This window comes from Cervus elaphus, chromosome 11 (genome assembly GCF_910594005.1).
Source record: "Cervus elaphus chromosome 11, mCerEla1.1, whole genome shotgun sequence".
Lineage (NCBI taxonomy): Eukaryota > Metazoa > Chordata > Mammalia > Artiodactyla > Cervidae > Cervus > Cervus elaphus.
In genome coordinates this window covers 60,859,226-60,878,135 of record NC_057825.1, presented here as the reverse complement: position 1 = coordinate 60,878,135, position 18,910 = coordinate 60,859,226, and the positions used below count along the sequence as shown (strand labels likewise).

General features: G+C 38.8%; 1 protein-coding gene across 1 annotated transcript in view; it reads left to right on the top strand.

Moving 5' to 3' along the window:
• The window catches only part of PEX13 (peroxisomal biogenesis factor 13), a 33,066-nt gene that overhangs the window by 4,863 nt on the left and 9,293 nt on the right, over nt 1–18,910 (top strand). Inside the window, exon 2 of the mRNA XM_043917932.1 lies at nt 17,572–18,266. Coding sequence (XP_043773867.1) covers nt 17,572–18,266 — 695 coding nt within the window. The remainder of the gene's footprint in view (nt 1–17,571; nt 18,267–18,910) is intronic.

The following is an 18,910-nucleotide window of genomic DNA, read 5'->3' as shown; positions in this document are numbered from 1 at the left end:
TGAGATATACCTGTAGTTCGTTTTAATTGCCATAGAATATTCTGTTATAGAGGGGCTTCCCAGGTGACTCAGTGGTAAAGAACCTGTCTGCTAGTGCAGGAGATACAAGTTTGATCCCTGGGTTGGGAAGATCCCCTGGAGGAAGAAATGGCAACCTGCTCCAATATTCTTGCCTAGAAAATTCCACAGACAGAGGAACCTGGTGGGCTACAGTCCATGGAGTGACAAGAGAGTCAGGCACGACTGAACACATGTATTCTGTTACATAGAAGCAAACTGTATATTTGTTCTGTCGCAGATACTAGAGAATTTGTAGTTTAAAGCTACTGCTACTTTCAGTAAACATTCTTGTGTCTTTCTCCTTGTTCACATTTACATGAGGTTTTCTGAGAGGTGAGTTACTTAGTTGGAAGGGTATGCTTATCTTCAAGTATTGACTATTATCATGGTGCTCCTCAAAGTTGTTGTATACCAATTTTTACATTTTCACTAGCAAGGTATTCTGTTTCTCTATATTTTTTTCAACACTTGATGTTATTTTGTAGTACTATATTTATGAATCTAATGCATGTGAAATGATATTTAATTTGCATTTCTCTGATGAATAATAAAATGTAGGATCTGTTTTATATTTCTGGCTTTTCTAGTGGATCAGACAGTAAAGAATCTGTCTGCAATGCAGGAGACCCCAGTTCGATCCCTGGGTCAGGAAGATCCCTGGAGAAGGAAAGGGCAACCCACTCCAGTACTCTTGCCTGGAGAATTCCATGAGCAGAGAAACCTGGCAGGCTTCTGGACTATAGTCCGTGAGGTCATAAGCAGTCAGACACGACTGAAGTGACTTAGCACACAGCACGTGATATGTGTGCTATTTATCTATTCTTATGCTAACACCAAACTGTCTTTATAGTAAGTTTTTATATTTGGTTTGTCAGGATCCTTGCATTGCTTGCATGTACCTTGAAGTACATGCATTGCTGTACTTCATAATTACTTTTGTTACATTTAGCCTTTATAAAAAGACTAATTGGGATTTTTTTTATTGGAACTTTATATTTTATTGGAAATTTCATTTATATATAAAGTAAGTCTTTGCATCCATGAGTATTGTGTAAGGTGAAATTGGTGAAAATTTTATCCTTTTTTACCTTATGTAATGTTTTATTGTAGTTTCCATGAAGTTCTTCCCTATCCTTTGTAAGATACAGATACTATATCCAGCTTAATGTCAGACTCTTAATTTGCCCTGATGATTTGGTTGAAGTGTTTTAAATCCCATGTTGACAATAATGTCATTTATAAATAAGCCAGCATAAATAGCCAGCATCCTTGTATTGGTCCATAGACCTAACATTCCAGGTTCCTACGCAATGTTGTTCTTTACAGCATTGGACTTAACTTCCAACCAGTCATATTTAGGAGTGGGTATTGTTTTTGCTTTGGCTCAGCCTCTTCATTCTTTGCTGAGCTATTTCTCCACTCTTCTCCAGTAGCATATTGGGCAACTGTCAATCTGGAGAGTTCATCTTTCAGTGTTATATCTTTTTGCCTTTTCATACTGTTCATGGGGTTCTCAAGGCAAGAATACTAAGGTGGCTTGCCATTCCCTTCTCTAGTGGACCATGTTTTGTCAGAACTCTCTGCCATGACCTCTTTTGGGTGGCCCTGCATGGCATGGCTCATAGTTTCATTGAGTTAGACAAGGCTGTGCTCCATGTGACCAGTTTAGTTTTCTGTGATTGTGGTTTTCATTCTATCTGATAGACAGAGTACCTGAAGAACTCTGGGTGGAAGTTCGTAAAATTGTACAGGAGGCAGTGATCAAAACCATCCCCAAGAAGAAGAAATGCAAAAAGGTAAAATGGTTGTCTGAGGAGGCCTTACAGATAGCTGAGAAAAGAAGAGAAGTGAAAGGCAAAGGAGAAAAAGATATATCCATCTGAATGCAGAGTTCAAAAGAATAGCAAGGAGAGATAAGAAAGCCTTCCTCAGTGATCAATGCAAAGAAATAGAGGAAAACAGTAGAATGGGAAAGATTAGAGATCTCTTCAAGAAAATTAGAGACAGCAAGGGAACATTTCATGCAAAGATGGGCACAGTAAAGGACAGAAACGGTATGGACCTAACAGAAGCAGAAGATATTAAGAGGTGGCAAGAATACACAGAAGAACTATACAAAAAAGATCTTCATGACCCAAATAACCATGATGGTGTGATCACTCACCTACAGTCAGACATCCTGGAGTGTATCTCAAATGGGCATTAGAAAACATCACTACGAACAAAGCTAGTGAGGTGGTGGAATTCCAGCTTAAGCTATTTTAAATCCTAAAAGGAGATGCTGTGAAAGTGTTGCACTCAATATACCAGCAAATTTGGAAAACTCAGCAGTGGGCACAAGACTGGAAAAGGTCAGTTTTCATCCCAGTCCCAAACAAAGGCAATGCCTAAAAATGTTCAGACTACCGCACAATTGCACTTATCTCACACTCTAGCAAAGTAATGCTGAAAATTCTCCAAGCTAGTTTTCAACAGTACATGAACCAAGAACTTCCGTATGTTCAAGCTGGATTTAGAAAAGGCAGAGGAACCAGAGATCAAATTGCCAACATCCGTTGGATCATCGAAAAAGCAAGAGAATTCCAGAAGAACATATATTTCTGCTTTGTTGACTATGCTAAAGCCGTTGACTGTGTGGATCACAACAAACTGGAAAATTCCTCAAGAGATGGAAATAACAACCACCTTGCTTGCCTCCTGAGAAACCCGTATGAAGGTCAAGAGGCAACAGCTAGAACCAGACATGGAACAATGAACTGATTCCAAATTGGGGAAGGAGTATGTCAAGGCTGTATGTTGTCATGCTGCTTAATTTAACTTCTATACAGAGTACATCATGAGAAATGCCGGGCTGACTGAAGCACAAGCTGGAATCAAGATTGCCAGGAGAAATACCAATAACCTCAGATACACAGATGACACCACCATTATGGCAGAACGTGAAGAAGAACCAAAGAGCCTCTTGATGAAAGTGAAAGAGGAGAATGAAAAAGTTGGCTTAAAACTCAGCATTCAGAAAATTAAGGTCATGGCATCTGGTCCCATCACTTTGTGGCAAATAGATGGGGAAACAATGGAAACAGTGAGACACTTTATTTACTAGGACTCCAAAATCACTGCAGATAGTGACTGCATGAAATTAAAAGACACTTGCCCCTTGAAAGAAAAGCTATGATCAACCTTCACAGCATATTACAAAACAGAGACATTACTTTGCCAAGAAAGGTCTGTATAGTCAAAGCTCTGGTTTTTCCAGTAGTCATGTATGGATGTGTGAGATGGCTCATACAGAAAGCTGAGCGACGAAGAATTGCTGCTTTTGAACTATGGTGTTGGAGAAGACTCTTGAGAGTCGCTTGGACTGCAAGGAGATCAAACCAGTTCATCCTAAATGAAATCAGTCCTGAATATTCATTGGAAGGACCAATACTGAAGCTCCCAGTATTTTGGCCACCTGATGGGAAGAACTGACTCATTGGAAAACACCTTTGATGCTGGGAAAGATTGAAAGCAGAAGGCGAAGGGGATGACAGGTTAAGATGGTTGGATGGCATTACCAACTCAGTGGACATGAGTTTGAGCAAGCTCTGGGATTTGATGATGGACAGGGAAGCCTGGCGTGCTGCAGTCCATGGGGTTGCAAAGAGTTGGACATGAAAGAGCGACTGAACTGAACTTCTATTGGTCCAGGCTTTCACTGGAATTCTTCTCAAGTCTTGCTATCAGTTATGATGTTTGCTTTTTGTTTTTGATAGATAGCCAGCAAACTTCTATCTCACTATGTTACTTGGATTTTTATTATGAAGGGTAAATTTTGTAAATTGCTTTTCTTTATCCGTTGGGATATTTTGTTTTTTTATTTTATTATGACTGTTTTCTTGCATCACTTAATGGTCCAGTGTTGAATCATCCTTGCATTTCTGGATGAACTCTGCTTAATTTTGTTTTTTTTTAAAAAAATAACAATGTTGAAATATAATATTTTAAGATATTTGCATATATGTTCCTAGGTGAATTTGGCCTCTAATTTACTTTCTTTGTATCTTTCTGGTTTGGTATCAGAGTTTTAAAGCTACAGGAATTTTTCTATGGAGTCTAGTTTTTATTTCTTTAGACTGTCTTTTCCTTAGCATTTTTTCAAAATTTTACCTGACACCTTCGTCCTCTGCAGCTTTATTAGGCTCTTTGTTGTTCAGTCACTAAGTCATGTCTGACTCTTTGCAACCCTATGAAGTACAGCACGCCAGTCTCCCCTATCCTTCACTATCTCCTGGAGTTTGCTCAGATTCATGTTCATTGAGTCAGTGATGCTATCTGACCATCTCATCCTCTGCTGCCCTCTTCTCCTCTTGCCTCCAATCTTTCCTGACATCAGGGTCTTTTTCAATGAGTTGGCTCTTTGCATCAGTTGGCCAAAGTATTGGAGCTTCAGCTTCAGCATCAGTCCTTCCAATGAATATTCAGGACTGATTTCCTTTAGGATTAACTGGTTTGACCTCCTTGCAGTCCAGGATTCTCTCAAAAGTTCTTTTCCAGTACCACAATGCAAAAGCATGTATTCTTCAGTGCTCAGCCTTCTTTACAATCCAGCTCTTACCTACGTACATGACTACTGGGAAAACTATAGGTTTAACTGTATGGACCTTTGTCAACAAAGTCATGGCTCTGCTTTTTAATATGTTGTTTAGGTTGCTCATAGCTTTCTTTCCAAGGAGCGTCTTTTAATTTCATGGGTGCAGTCACCATCCACAGTGATTTTGGAGCCCAAAAAAAGAAAATCTGTTCCTGTTTCCACTTTTTCCCCATCTATTTGCCATGAAGTGATGGGACCAGATGCCATGATCTTAGTTTTCTGAATGTTGAGTTTTAAGCCAACTTTTTCACTCTCCTCTTTCACTATCATCAAGAAGCTCTTTAGTTCCTCTTCACTTTCCGCCATAAGGGTGGTGTCATCTGCATATCTGAGGTTATTGATATTTCTCCCGGCAATCTTGATTCCAGCTTGTGCTTCAGTCAGCCCGGCATCTTGCATGATGTACTCTGCATAGAAGTTAAATAAGCAGGGTGACAATATATAGCCTTGACATACTTGTTTCCCAATTTGGAACCAGTCCATTGTTCCATGTCCAGTTCTAACTTCTTGACCTGCATACCGGTTTCTCAGGAGACGGGTGATGTGGTCTGATATTCCAGTGTCTTTAAAAATTTTCCAGAGTTTGTTGTGATCCACACAGCCAAAGGCTTTAGTGTAGTCATTGAAGCAGAAGTAGATGTTTTTCTGGAATTCCTTTGCTTTCTCCATGATCTGGCAAATGTTGGCAATTTGATCTCTGGTTCCTCTGAATTTTCTAAACCCACCTTGAACATCTGAAAGTTCTCGGTTCACATACTACTGAAGCCTGGCTTGAAAGATTTTGAGCATAATCTTACTAGCATGTGAAATGAGTGCATTTGTGCAGTCATTTGAGCATTCTTTGGCATTGCCCTTTTTGGGGACTGGATCTGGGTTCAGATCAACGTCTGTGTATGTGTTCTCCTGCTCAGCAACTACAGCGTTTGTGCTTGGTGCCCGTAGTGCCCAATCTGACAATTCATGTCTTTATTTCAGGAAAACTCTCACCAGTCCTGTTTTTAAATACTGTTTGAGCACTGTTCTTTCCTATCTCTTCTAGAATTCCTATTAAACATATCAGGGGTAGTTCTGCTGCAAGTAACAGTATCTGACTTTCTGTGCTTTGGACTATAGACACAGTTATTCTTTGGTTGACAGGAAGTCTAGAGTTATGCTAACTCAACATTGTTATCAGCGGACCTATATATTTTTTTTGGCCTCCTTTTTGTCAGCTTTCTGACAGTCTCAGTCATCCCTGTCTTACTCTTGCTCCCTCAAAAGGAATCTCTTTTTTTGCTCTGGCTGCTTTAAAGATAACCCCCCTTTCCTTTTTTTCTTTTTCCAGCAGTTATACTTTGTTGGGATTTAATGTATTTTTCATTACATTATTTTTGGTGAGATTCATAGATAACTTGAATCTGACTTGATGTCTTTCACTGATTTTAGGAAAGGCTTAAGCATTATCTCTTTAAATATCACTTCTGCTCATCATCTTTTCACTTCTCTGGCTCTAATTATATATACATGCTCTATTTTTCACTATACTCTCCATGTCTTACACTCTTTTCTGTATGTGTCCTTTTGTTACTCATGCTTCATTCTGGGTATTTTCTTCTGAGCACTCTTCTAGTTCACTGCTATTTTTCTTTCAATTGTCCAATCTGATGTTAAACGAGTCAGTCTTTGAGTTCATAGTTTTAGGTACTTTATTTTTTTTTAGTTTTAGAATTTTCATTTGATCCAGCTTTAGAGTTTCTGTTACCTCCTGAAATTCCCAATCTTGCCTTTTTTTTTTCTTGAGTATTTGTGGCATAGCTGTTTAAAGTCTCTACCTCATAATTCCATTATCTGAATATATATCATTTTTATTGTCTAACATCGCTCTTTTTTTTTTTACATGTAGTTTTGTCATCATAGAGGCTCAATTATTTTTCAGTGAGAGCTGGACATTATATATAGACAATGTAAGGCAACTGGAGGCCTAGGATGGTCTCTTCCCACAGAGGTTTTATTTTTGACAGGCACCGTGGGCCACTAGCAGTCCAGGGTCATTTTAATAATTTCAAATTTGAGCTAATTTGAAATTGTGGTTTTCAGTTTCTGCCTGGGCTAGTCTATTTCTTGTTAACCATTTCCCCCTTACTCTTAGCATATGACCTTTTAAGGTCCCAGTCTGAAGTGTGGGCATTACCTTGTCCCTCCTCTTTGGGCTTCTGAACTCTAATTTTTGTCTTCTTAGCTCAGAGAAGCTTTAAAAAACTCTGCTCAGTTTCTCATACCGTCAGCCATCTCTGGAACCGGCCCCCATCCCTTGAGAAACATCTAAAATGGGCTCTCTAGCTTTTCTAATTGTTTTCTGTGGAAGGGTTGATCTGGTTACTTAGAATACCATTACTTGAAGTAGAATTCCCCAAGTTCTGTATTTCTCCTCTGTATCTTATTGTACAACTAATTTTCTTTTTGCCTCATAGTTACAAGATTCCTTATGTCTGTGGGCATTGTGTATGAGTTCTAATGAAATTTTTTCATACTTATAGGCATTTTTCACTTTTTATTTTACAGATGTTATGACTTCATTTATGTCTTTTGACTTTTTTAATCAACTCATTCAATCTCTAATTCTTATTCTCATCTCTTTGACCATTATAAACATATTTAAAATCTTTGTTATATAAGCTTAGTTTTTCCTTGAATGACCTTTAATTCTTATTGTTGATTTTTGTTACTTTGGCATCCTAGTGTTTTTATTTGTTCTTGTGTATAGTTTTGAATATTTTTAATGTGTCTATCTTGAGTAGGAATTTGTGAGTTCTGTTGTCTCACCTTTCCCTGCTACATTCAGTACTCTGTGCCTGGTAGGTTTTTTTGTTGCTTCTACCTCCCTCTCAACACCCACTCCCCATGTAAGAATCTGGTATAAAAATGGTAGCTTAGATTAAGGATATCACAGATTAAGTCACTGAGTCAGTTGTTAACTTGTTTCATTTCCTGGGTTTGAGGCTTTATCAGAGTCTCCCCCTGCAATGCTTTATCAGAGTCTCTTCATCCGCAATGCAGGAAACCCTGGTTCAGTTCCTGGATCGGGAAGTTCCGCTGGAGAAGGAATAGGCTACCCACTCCAGTATTCTTGGGTTTCCCTTGTGGCTTACCTGGTAAAGAATCCGCCTGCAATGTGGGAGACCTGGATTCAGTCCCTGAGTTGGGAAAATCCCCTGGAGAAAGGAAAGGCTCGCCCACTCCAGTGTTCTAGCCTAGAGAATTCCATAGGTCATAAAGAGTCGGACCCAACTGAGCGACTTTCACTTTGTTTCCCCCTTCCTAGTTCCATAACTTTCTAAAAATTGTAATCTGTTGTTAGCAAATTTCATAATCTTTTTCACCACTGTAAGCAAATTTTTAAGAACCAATGTATTTCTTCCTAGTGCCTAGCCTCAATGAAGTAGTTTCATTTGAGTGGAACACTTACACACTGAGCTGCTTCATCCAGACCTGGATGTACTACACTATTTGGTAGTACACTGACCCTTTGTAAAGTTTTGGTTCTTTTTTTATGATGTGAGTCAGTCTGAGGTAAACAACTTCCCTGATGATTTATGCTTGCCAAAACCTTTAGATCAGACCTTTAGATGCATCCTTTAGTTTGACTGGAAATACAGAGGATGGGGTATAAGTTAAACAACATTTAGGGGAAACACAAGTCTAGAATGGGGGACATTCATTAAGGAGACTGGCTGGGCTCTTCTGAAAGTCCAAGACATTATTGTTTTCTTTAGATGAGAATGAAGACACAGTGAACCAGATGCAATGTGTGAGACATAATTGAATTTTTGTCTCCCCCCTCCAAAAATAAATAAGACATTTTGACTTTTACAACACAGTGATAAAGACTAACAACCTATTTTTTTTTTAATGGGCACAGTATGTGAATAGACATTTCTCCAAGGAAGATATAAAACTGGTCAATAAGCATATGAAAAGAAACTCTGTCATTAACCATTCAGTTCAGTTCAGTCGTTCAGTCGTGTCCGACTCTTTGCGACCCCATGAATCGCAGCACGCTAGGCATCCCTGTCCATCACCAACTCCCTGAGTTTACTCAAACTCATGCCCATCGAGTCGGTGATACCATCCAGTCATCTCATCCTCTGTTGTCCCCTTCTCCTCCTGCCCCCAATCCCTCCCAGCATCAGGGTCTTTTCCAATGAGTCAACTCTTCGCATGAGGTGGCCAAAGTATTGGAGTTTCAGCTTCAGCATCAGTCCTTCCAATGAACACCCAGGACTTATCTCCTTCAGGATGGACTGGTTGGATCTCCTTGCAGTCCAAGGGACTCTCAAGACCAACACCACAGTTCAAAAGCATCAATTTTTCAGCGCTCAGCTTTCTTCACAGTCCAACTCTCACATCTATACATGACCACTGGAAAAACCATAGCCTTGACCAGACGGACCTTTGTTGGCAAGGTAATGTCTCTGCTTTTTAATATGCTATCTAGGTTGATCATAACTTTCCTTCCAAGGAGTAAGTGTCTTTTAATTTCATGGCTGCAGTCACCGTCTGCAGTGATTTTAGAGCCCCCAAAAATAAAGTCTGACACTGTTTCCACTGTCTCCCCATCTATTTCCCACGAGGTGATGAGACCAGATGCCATGATCTTAGTTTTCTGAATGTTAAGCTTTAAGCCAACTTTTTCACTCTCCTCTTTCACTATCATCAAGAGGCTTTTTAGTTCCTCTTCACTTTCCGCCGTAAGGGTGGTGTCATCTGCATATCTGAGGTTATTGATATTTCTCCTAGCAATCTTGATTCCAGCTTGTGCTTCTTCCATCCCAGCGTTTCTCATGATGTACTCTGCATATAAGTTAAATAAGCAGGGTGACAATACACAGCCTTGACGTACTCCTTTTCCTATTTGGAACCAGTCTGTTGTTCCATGTCCAGTTCTAACTGTTGCTTCCTCACCTGCATACAGGTTTCTCAAGAGGTGGGTCAGGTAGTCTGGTATTCCCATCTCTTTCAGAATTTTCCACAGTTTATTGTGATCCACACAGTCGAAGGCTTTGGCATAGTCAATAAAGCAGAAATAGATGTTTTTCTGGAACTCTCTTGCTTTTTCGATGATCCAGCGGATATTGGCAATTTGATCTCTGGTTCCTCTGCCTTTTCTAAAACCAGCTTGAACATCTGGAAGTTCTCGGTTCATGTATTGCTGAAGCCTGGCTTGGAGAATTTTGAGCATTACTTTACTAGCGTGTGAGATGAGTGCAATTGTGCGGTAGTTTGAGCATTCTTTGGCATTGCCTTTCTTTGGGATTGGAATGAAAACTGACCTTTTCCAGTCCTGTGGCCACTGCTGAGTTTTCCAAATTTGCTGGCATATTTAGAGTGAAGCACATTCACAGCATCATCTTTCAGGATTTGAAATAGCTCACCTGGAATTCCATCACATCCACTAGCTTTGTTCGTGGTAATGATTCCTAAGGCCCACTTGACTTCACATTCCAGGATGTCTGGCTCGAGGTGAGTGATCACACCATTGTGATTATCTGGGTCTTGATCATCTTTTTTATACAGTTCTTCTGTGTATTCTTGCCACCTCTTCTTAGTATCTTGTGCTTCTGTTAGGTCCATACCATTTCTGTCCTTTATTGAGCCCATTTTTGCATGAAATGTTCCCTTGGTATCTCCAATTTTCCTGAAGAGATCTCTAGTCTTTCCCATTCTGTTGTTTTCCTCTATTTCTTTGCATTGATTGCTGAGGAAGGCTTTCTTATCTCTCCTGGCTATTCTTTGGAACTCTGCATTCAAATGGGAATATCTTCCTTTTCTCCTTTGCTTTTTGCTTCTCTTCGTTTCACAGCTATTTGTAAGGCCTCCTCAGACAACCATTTTGCCTTTTTGCATTTCTTTCCTTGGGGATGGTCTTGATCCCTGTCTCCTGTACAGTGTCACGAACCTCCATCCATAGTTCATCAGGCTGTCTGTCAATCAGATCTAGTCCCTTAAATCTATTTCTCACTTCCACTGTATAGTCATAAGGGATTTGATTTAGGACATAACCTGAATGCTCTAGTGGTTATCCCTACTCTCTTCAGTTTAAGTCTGAATTTATCAATAAGGAGTTCATGATCTGAGCCACAGTCAGCTCCAGGTCTTGTTTTTGCTGACTATATAGAGCTTCTCCATTTTTGGCTGCAAAGAATATATTCAATCTGATTTCGGTGTTGACCATCTGGTGATGTCCATGTGTAGCATTGTCTCTTGTGTTGTTGGAAGAGGGTGTTTGCTATGACCAGTGCGTTCTCTTGGCAAAACTCTATTAGCCTTTGCCCTGCTTCATTCTGTACTCCAAGGCCAAATTTGCCTGTTCGTCCAGGTGTTTCTTGACTTCCTACTTTTGCATTCCAGTACCTATAAAGAAAAGGACATCTTTTTTGGGTGTTAGTTCTAAAAGGTCTTGTAGGTCTTCATAGAACCATTCAACTTTGGCTTCTTCAGCGTTGCTGGTTGGGGCATAGACTTGGATTACCGTGATATTGAATGGTTTGCCCTGGAAACGAACGGAGATCATTTGTCGTTTTTGAGATTGCATCCACGTACTGCATTTCGGACTCTTTTGTTGACTATGATGGCTACTTCATTTCTTCTAAGGGATTCCTGCCCACAGTAGTAGATATAATGGTCATCTGAGCTAAATTCACCCATTCCAGTCCATCTTAGTTCGCTGATTCCTAGAATGTCGACATTTACTCTTGCCATCTCCTGATTAGGGAAATGCAAATCAAATACACAGTGGCATACCATTTCACACTCACTAGGATGCCTTTAGTAAAAATAATGGCAGATAATGACAGGTGTTGACAGAATGTAGAGAAATTGAAACCCTCATGCACCGCTGGTGAGCATGTAAAATGGTACAGTTGCTTTGGGAAACAATTTGGCAGTTCTCAGAAAGGTTAAACACAGAGTTACCATATGACCCAGGAATATCATTCTACTCATAATAGCCCCAAGGTGGAAACAGCCGATCTATGGATTCAGTATCTATCTATTCAGTAATAAAAAGGAGTCATGAAATTAAAAGACGCTAACTCCTTGCAAGGAAAGTTATGACCAACCTAGACAACATATTAAAAAGCAGAGACATTACTTTGCCAGCAAAGGTCCGTCTAGTCAAGGCTATGGTTTTTCTAGTGGTCTTGTATGGATATGAGAGTTGGACTATAAAGAAAGCTGAGCACTGAAGAATTAATGCTTTTGAACTGTGATGTTGGAGAAGACTCTTGAGCATCCCTTGGACTACAAGGAGATCCAACCAATCCATCCTAAAGGAGATCAGTCCTGGGTGTTCACTGGAAGGACTGATGTTGAAGCTGAAAGTCCAGTACTTTGGCCACCTGATGTGAAGAGCTGACTCATTTGAAAACACCTTGCTTCTGGGAAAGATTGAGGGCAGGAGGAGAAGAGGACGACAGGATGAGATGGTTGGATGGCATCACCGACTCAATGGACATGAGTTTGGGTAAACTCTGGGAGTTACTGATGGACAGGGAGGCCTGGCGTGCTGCAGTCCATGGGGTTGCAAAGAGTTGGACTCAACTGAGCGACTGAACTGAACTGAAGGTACTAATATATTCTACAGCATGGATGAACCTTCAAAACATTAAAGTGCAAGAAGCCAGTCACAAAATGCTACATATTGTATGTTTCATTTACAGTTCAGTTCAGTTACTCAGTCATGTCCAACTCTTTATGACCCAATGAATCGCAGCACACCAGGCCTCCCTGTCCATCACCAACTTCTGGAGTCCACCCAAACCCATGTCGATTGAGTCGATGATGCCATCCAACCATCTCATCCTCTGTCGTCCCCTTCTCCTCCTGCCCTCAATCTTTCCCAGCATCAGGGTCTTTTCCAATGAGTCAGCTCTTCCCATCAGGTGGCCAAAGTATTGGACATTTGTCCAAAGAAAGCAAACCTATAGCTACAGACAGTAGCTTAGTAGATTAGTAGCTTGTAGCTAGTAGCTTAGTAGATTAGTGATTATACAGGATTAGAGGAGAGTAAGAAACAGGGAGTGACTGCTAATGAATATGGGATTTTTGTACACTTCTGTGAATATATGAAAAATCTTTTTACACTTTAAATGGGTGAATTTTATGGTATATGAATTGTAGCTCAATAAAGCTATTTAGACAAAGATAACTGAGAGTAATGGATATGTTTTGAATTATCAATTGAGTAATGGAGAATATGGATTTGTTAATTTTCAGAGATGGGAAACAGTATTACTGTTTTGTCTGAAATATCTTTGTTGTCAGGAGATGCCCACAGAAATATTTAGGAGTAGTTTATTCGGCCTGCAAGTTAATTTCAAATAGCTCAAGAATTTTTAAAAGACTGTAGAGTGAGAAAGGGAAAGCAAGTGTGGCAAAATGATAGCAGTTGTTGAATCTAGATGGAAGGTATGTGGATATTCATTGTACTTTTCTTCATGCTCTTTTTTTTTTTCTTTCCTGTTTGAAACTTTTCAAGATAAAAAACTGGGTGGGGGAGACTTTTTGCACTTTCAGCACTAAGGAAAAATCTTTTGTTCTTCTAACCATAGGCTTCTTTAGTTATTATGCTTGTTGTAACATAGAGCAAAACTATATATACCTACTGAATGTATTTGTGTATGCCAGAAACAGAGACCATTAAAACCAAAGAAGAGGGAATTCCCTGATGGTCCAGCAGTCAGGACTCCAAATGCTCACTGCCGAGGGCCTAGTTTCAGTCCCTGATTGGGGAACTAAAATCCCACAAACCAAATAGGGCAGCCAGAAACGACAAAGAAGAGTAAGAGGAATATACTACATTTCATATGTAGTATATGTAATCTTTTTATTACCAAATGTTTAAATTTAATTCCCTATAATTTTTAAAGTTCCATATTCATCACAATTTATGAAACAATACAAGGATATAGAAAGAAAATCTATATTAATAGTCTGGGTGATACATGTGTATTAAATACTTATTAATGAAAGACTCCACATAGTGTTTGTGTGTGTGTGTACATGTGCTCAGTTTGGTTTTAATGCAGGCAGATTCTTTACCACTGAGCCACCTGGTAAACCCTATAGTGTTTGTATCGTACCTATTTATATGCTAAGCTCTATAGTAGGTGATGCTTCCCTGGCGGCTCAGACAGTAAAGCAATGCGAGAGACCCAGGTTTGATCCCTGGATTGGGAAGATCCCCTGGAGAAAGGAAACGGCAACCCACTCCAGTACTCTTGCCTGGAAAATTCTGTGGACAAAGGAGCCTGGTAGGCTACAGTCCATGGAGTTGCAAAGAGTCGGACACTACTGAGCCACTTCACTTTGACCACAGTAGGTAATGGAGAAGCAAGGAGAACTCCTGTGCCTTTGAGGAGCTCGCTGTTTACAGGAAGAGTCAGATACATAAATAAATGTAAGATACTGTAGAATCCACCTGCCAATGCAGAAGATGCAGGTTTGATCCCTGGGTTGGGAAGATCCCCTGGAAAAGGAAATCGCAATCCACTCTAATATTCTTGCCTGGGAAATCCCACGGACAGAGGAGCCTGGTGGGCTACAGTCCATGGGGTCACAAAAGAGTCATACACAACTTAGTGACTAAACAAGAACAACTGTACAAAATATGGATAAAGAATTATAGGAAGAACTTTTAGTGATGGCAGAATAATTTAGGGGGGAAAAGTAATTGACAAGTTGAAAGGTATGCAGAATATAAAAACATCTGCTAGAAGACATTTTAGAGCAAAAAAGAAAATATTTATGGAGCTCAGATTCAGGAAAGCTGAAAATTCATAAAGGTGAACATGACCTTTGGATGCAGTTTTTCCATATAAGCTTCTGCTGATTTCAGAAAAAGCAGCTTAGATAATGTAGCTAGTTGAATAGCTCTTTTTTGAAGCATGGTTGGAGTTCAGATGCCCTGCAAGAGGAGATACTGATAAATTACCCATGCATTTATGTTAGAGCCTGAAAAGATACATCTAGATATAAGGATATAAAAGAAGTAGACAGGCCCTTATAGGAACAGAAGCCCAGCTTCAAATCATCAATTCCTGAAATTAAGGACATTATGCATTGATAGTAGCCTTAGAAGCATGTCTGAACCAAACTAAAGGATAGTTCAGAAAATGATATCCAGGTATATACTACTGTATATAATATAGATAAGCAACAACAAGGACCTACTGTATAGCACAGGGAACTAATGTATAGTACAGGGAACTGCATTCAATATCTTGTAATAACCTATAATAGAAAAGAACCTGGAAACAGTGATATATATGTTCAGTTATGTATATGTATATGCACTTATTTTGTTGTTGTTCAGTCACTCAGTCATGTCTGACTCTTGTGACTCCATGAACTGCAGCACGCCAGACTTCCCTGTCCTTATTATCTCCCAGAGTTTGCTCAAACTCATGTGCATTGAGTTGGTGATGCCATCCAATCATCTCATCCTCGGTTGTCCCCTTCTCCTCTTGCCTTCAATCTTTCCCAGCATCAGGGTGTTTTCCAATGAGTCAGCTCTTCCCATCAGGTGGCCACAGTATTGGAGCTTCATTTTCAGCATCAGTCCTTCCAATGAATATTCAGAGTTGATTTCCTTTAGGATTGGCTGATTTGATCTCCTTGCTATCCAAGGGACTTTGAAGAGTCTTCTCCAGCACCACAGTTCGAAAGCATCGATTCTTCAGTGCTCAGCCTTCTTTATGGCCCAACTCTCACATCTATGCATGACTACTGGAAAAACCATAGCTTTGACTGTACATATATATATATATATATCTGGATCACTTTGCTGTATACCTGCAACTAACAAAACACTGTAAATCAACTACATTTCAATTTTAAAAAAGAAAAACAATATCTAGAATGAAACACATCTGGAGAAAGAGAACATCATCCAGAATCTCAGATTATTGCTACAATAATGATTGCTGATGCACAGAAAAATAAAACAGCCAGACCCAGGAGGACATTATATAACATAAATGTTAGCTAAGTAAACAGCTAGGGAAAAAAAGATTCATAGGGACTCTAGATATTGGCGTTATCAAAGAGACTTTAAATTATGTTTAATATGTTGAGGGCAATAAAAGAAGAATTTTGACAGAGAATTGGAAACTATTAAAAAAGCAAAGGAATTTCTAGAATAAAAATAATAATCAAGATTGAGAACTTGTTGGGTTTAGAAACTGATTAGACACCACAGGTGTGTTCTGTAGCTACTGAGAATCTATGGGCTGGATGCTATTTTTCAAACTATGTAGTAACAGTACACGACAAGATAGGAAATTTGTACCAGTATGTAGAACAACATTGACCCTAAACACATCATTTAGTTCAGCTGGCATTTTTTTAAAATTTTATTGGAGTATAATTGATTTACAATGGCATGTTTCAAATGTACAGCCAAGTGAATCAATTATACATATACAAGTATCCACTGTTTTAGATTCTTTTCCCATATAGGCCATTACAGGGTACTGAGTAGAGTTCCCTGTGCTATACAGTAGGTTCTCATTAGTTACCTATTTTGTATATATTAGGTTGGTGCGAAAGTAATTGTGGTTTTTGCATTGTTGAAATTTGCCATTTGATATTGGAACCACCAGGCTTCCCAGGTGGTGCCAGTGGTAGAGAATCCACTTGCCAGTTAGGGAGATGCAAGAGATGTGGGTTCGATTGCCGGGTCAGGACTATCCACCACTTGGAACCACCACTGCACTGTACATTCCTTAAAACTAGAAAAGGAACTACTAGATCTATAACCTACAGCAAACATGATAATTGCCAGTACCATCTTGAAAATTTTCCCTTTGAGACTGGGAATGAGACTAGGATGCTTTCTGTCATTCCGTTTATTCAAGATTGTGCTGCAAGTCCTAGATGCAATATCTTAGCAATCAAAGCTGTAAGAATTGAAAAAAGGAAGAAATAATCTATTGTTATTCACATACAATATGACCACAGATACTTAAGATTCTAGAAAATACAAAAGAATCCAAAATAAGGTTGCTAGATATAAGGACTATATTTTTTAATCAATTATTTCCATATAACAGCAACAAAGTGAAATTTTAGAAAGACACCATTTACAATAACATCAAAACCCCCCAAATATATAGAAGTAAATTTAAAGAAAGACCTCCACATAGTAAACTATAAAACACTGAGACTCGGTAGTTATTTTTAAAAAGATTGTTGAGAAAAATCTTTAAGAGATAAGTAAATGGAGCATATGTTATAATCTTAAGTTGAAACTCAGTATTTTGGAGATGTTGACTACCTCAAATTAATCTATGAATTTAGTGTAATCCCAAATCAGAATCTCAATAGGGCTTTTGCAGGGAGAGCAGTATAGTACTTCAAGCTCTGATTCTAAAATATATCTGGATATTCAATGGGTCAGATAGCCAAGACACTGCTGAAGATGAAGAATATTGTGGGAAGACTTGTTTTATTGGATATTAAGAACTATTATAAAACTACAGTAACTAAGATAGTACCATTTTAGGTGTAAGGATGGATAGATACCAAGTTATAACTAACTCTGAGAAAATGAACATATGTCTTTAAAAGAAACCCCAGGTTGAAGATACTACTACTAATGCAAGCACAAGTAAACAAGAAAAAGAGTTTAGTCAGCCACTTTATCTTACCCATTTTTTTCTTAACACAGATTCTAAGCATTTGGATATTAGACGTTGTTCCTTACTCTTAAAAATCTTTAGTAGAACCTATTTACTAGATTTAATAGAATCATAATGTTGTTTATATAGAAAGTTTAGTAGTTAGTTTGAATTAATTTATTGTGTGCTTAAATTACAATTTTGAATCTTTTTCGGTTTTAGATCTGCTGATTTGGGTCCTACTTTGTTGACAAGACCTGGACAACCAACACTTACCAGAGTGCCACCACCCATTCTTCCAAGGCCATCACAGCAGACAGGAAGCAGTAATTTGAACACTTTCAGACCTGCTTACAGTTCATTTTCTTCTGGATATGGTGCCTATGGAAATTCATTTTATGGAAGCTATAGCCCTTATAGTTATGGATATAATGGGCTGGGCTATAACCGCCTTCGTTTAGATGATCTTCCACCTAGTAGATTTGTTCAGCAAGCTGAAGAGAGCAGCAGAGGTGCATTTCAGTCCATTGAAAGTATTGTGCATGCATTTGCCTCTGTCAGCATGATGATGGATGCCACTTTTTCAGCTGTCTATAACAGTTTCAGGGCTGTATTGGATGTAGCAAACCACTTTTCCCGATTAAAAATACACTTTACAAAGGTTTTTTCAGCTTTTGCATTAGTTAGGACTATAAGGTACCTTTACAGACGGTTACAGTGGATGATAGGTTTAAGAAGAGGCTTGGAGAATGAGGACCTATGGGCAGAAAGTGAAGGAACTGTGGCTTGCCTTGGTGCTGAGGACAGAGCCGCTAACTCAGCAAAATCTTGGCCAATATTCTTATTCTTTGCTGTTATCCTTGGTGGACCTTACCTCATCTGGAAACTGCTATCTACTCACAGTGATGATGTAACAGGTAAGAGTAATAGAATGGGTTTAACAACCATGTAACAAGGACTTCCCTGGTGGTCCAGCAGTTAAGACTTCACCTTCCAATGTGGAGGTGTGGGTTCAGTCCCTGGTCAGAGAACTATGATCCCACATACCTCACAGCCAGAAAACTAAAACATCCAAACAGAAGCAATGCTAAATTCAATAAAGACTTTTAAAAAATGGTATACATCAAAACAAAAAATACTATATATAAGTCATAAATTTCAATAATAGATTAGTTAAATTAGCTTTTTTATATTCATTTGTATTTAATCTTTTGATTGAGTTATTTTATCAGTTAAGAACTTTAAAACTAGAAGAGGAACATATAGCAAAAACAGACTTGTTGATTTATTCTTTGTTAGTTCAGTTTAACAGCACACATTACTTAACTACTGTAAACAAAGTACTAAACTTGATGCTATAGATGATACAGAGATAACATAGGGAATAAACCCCTTATCCTTTTTAAAACTTAATGAGAGAGAGGTAGGTGAGACACATATAGGTAATTGTAGTGAGGCGTAAAGAGTGTAAGGAGTATGACAGTTGGGGAAAAACATAAGACTTATTGAGCCTTTTTATATGCAAGACACTGTGCTAAGTATTTTGTGTATTTTACTCATT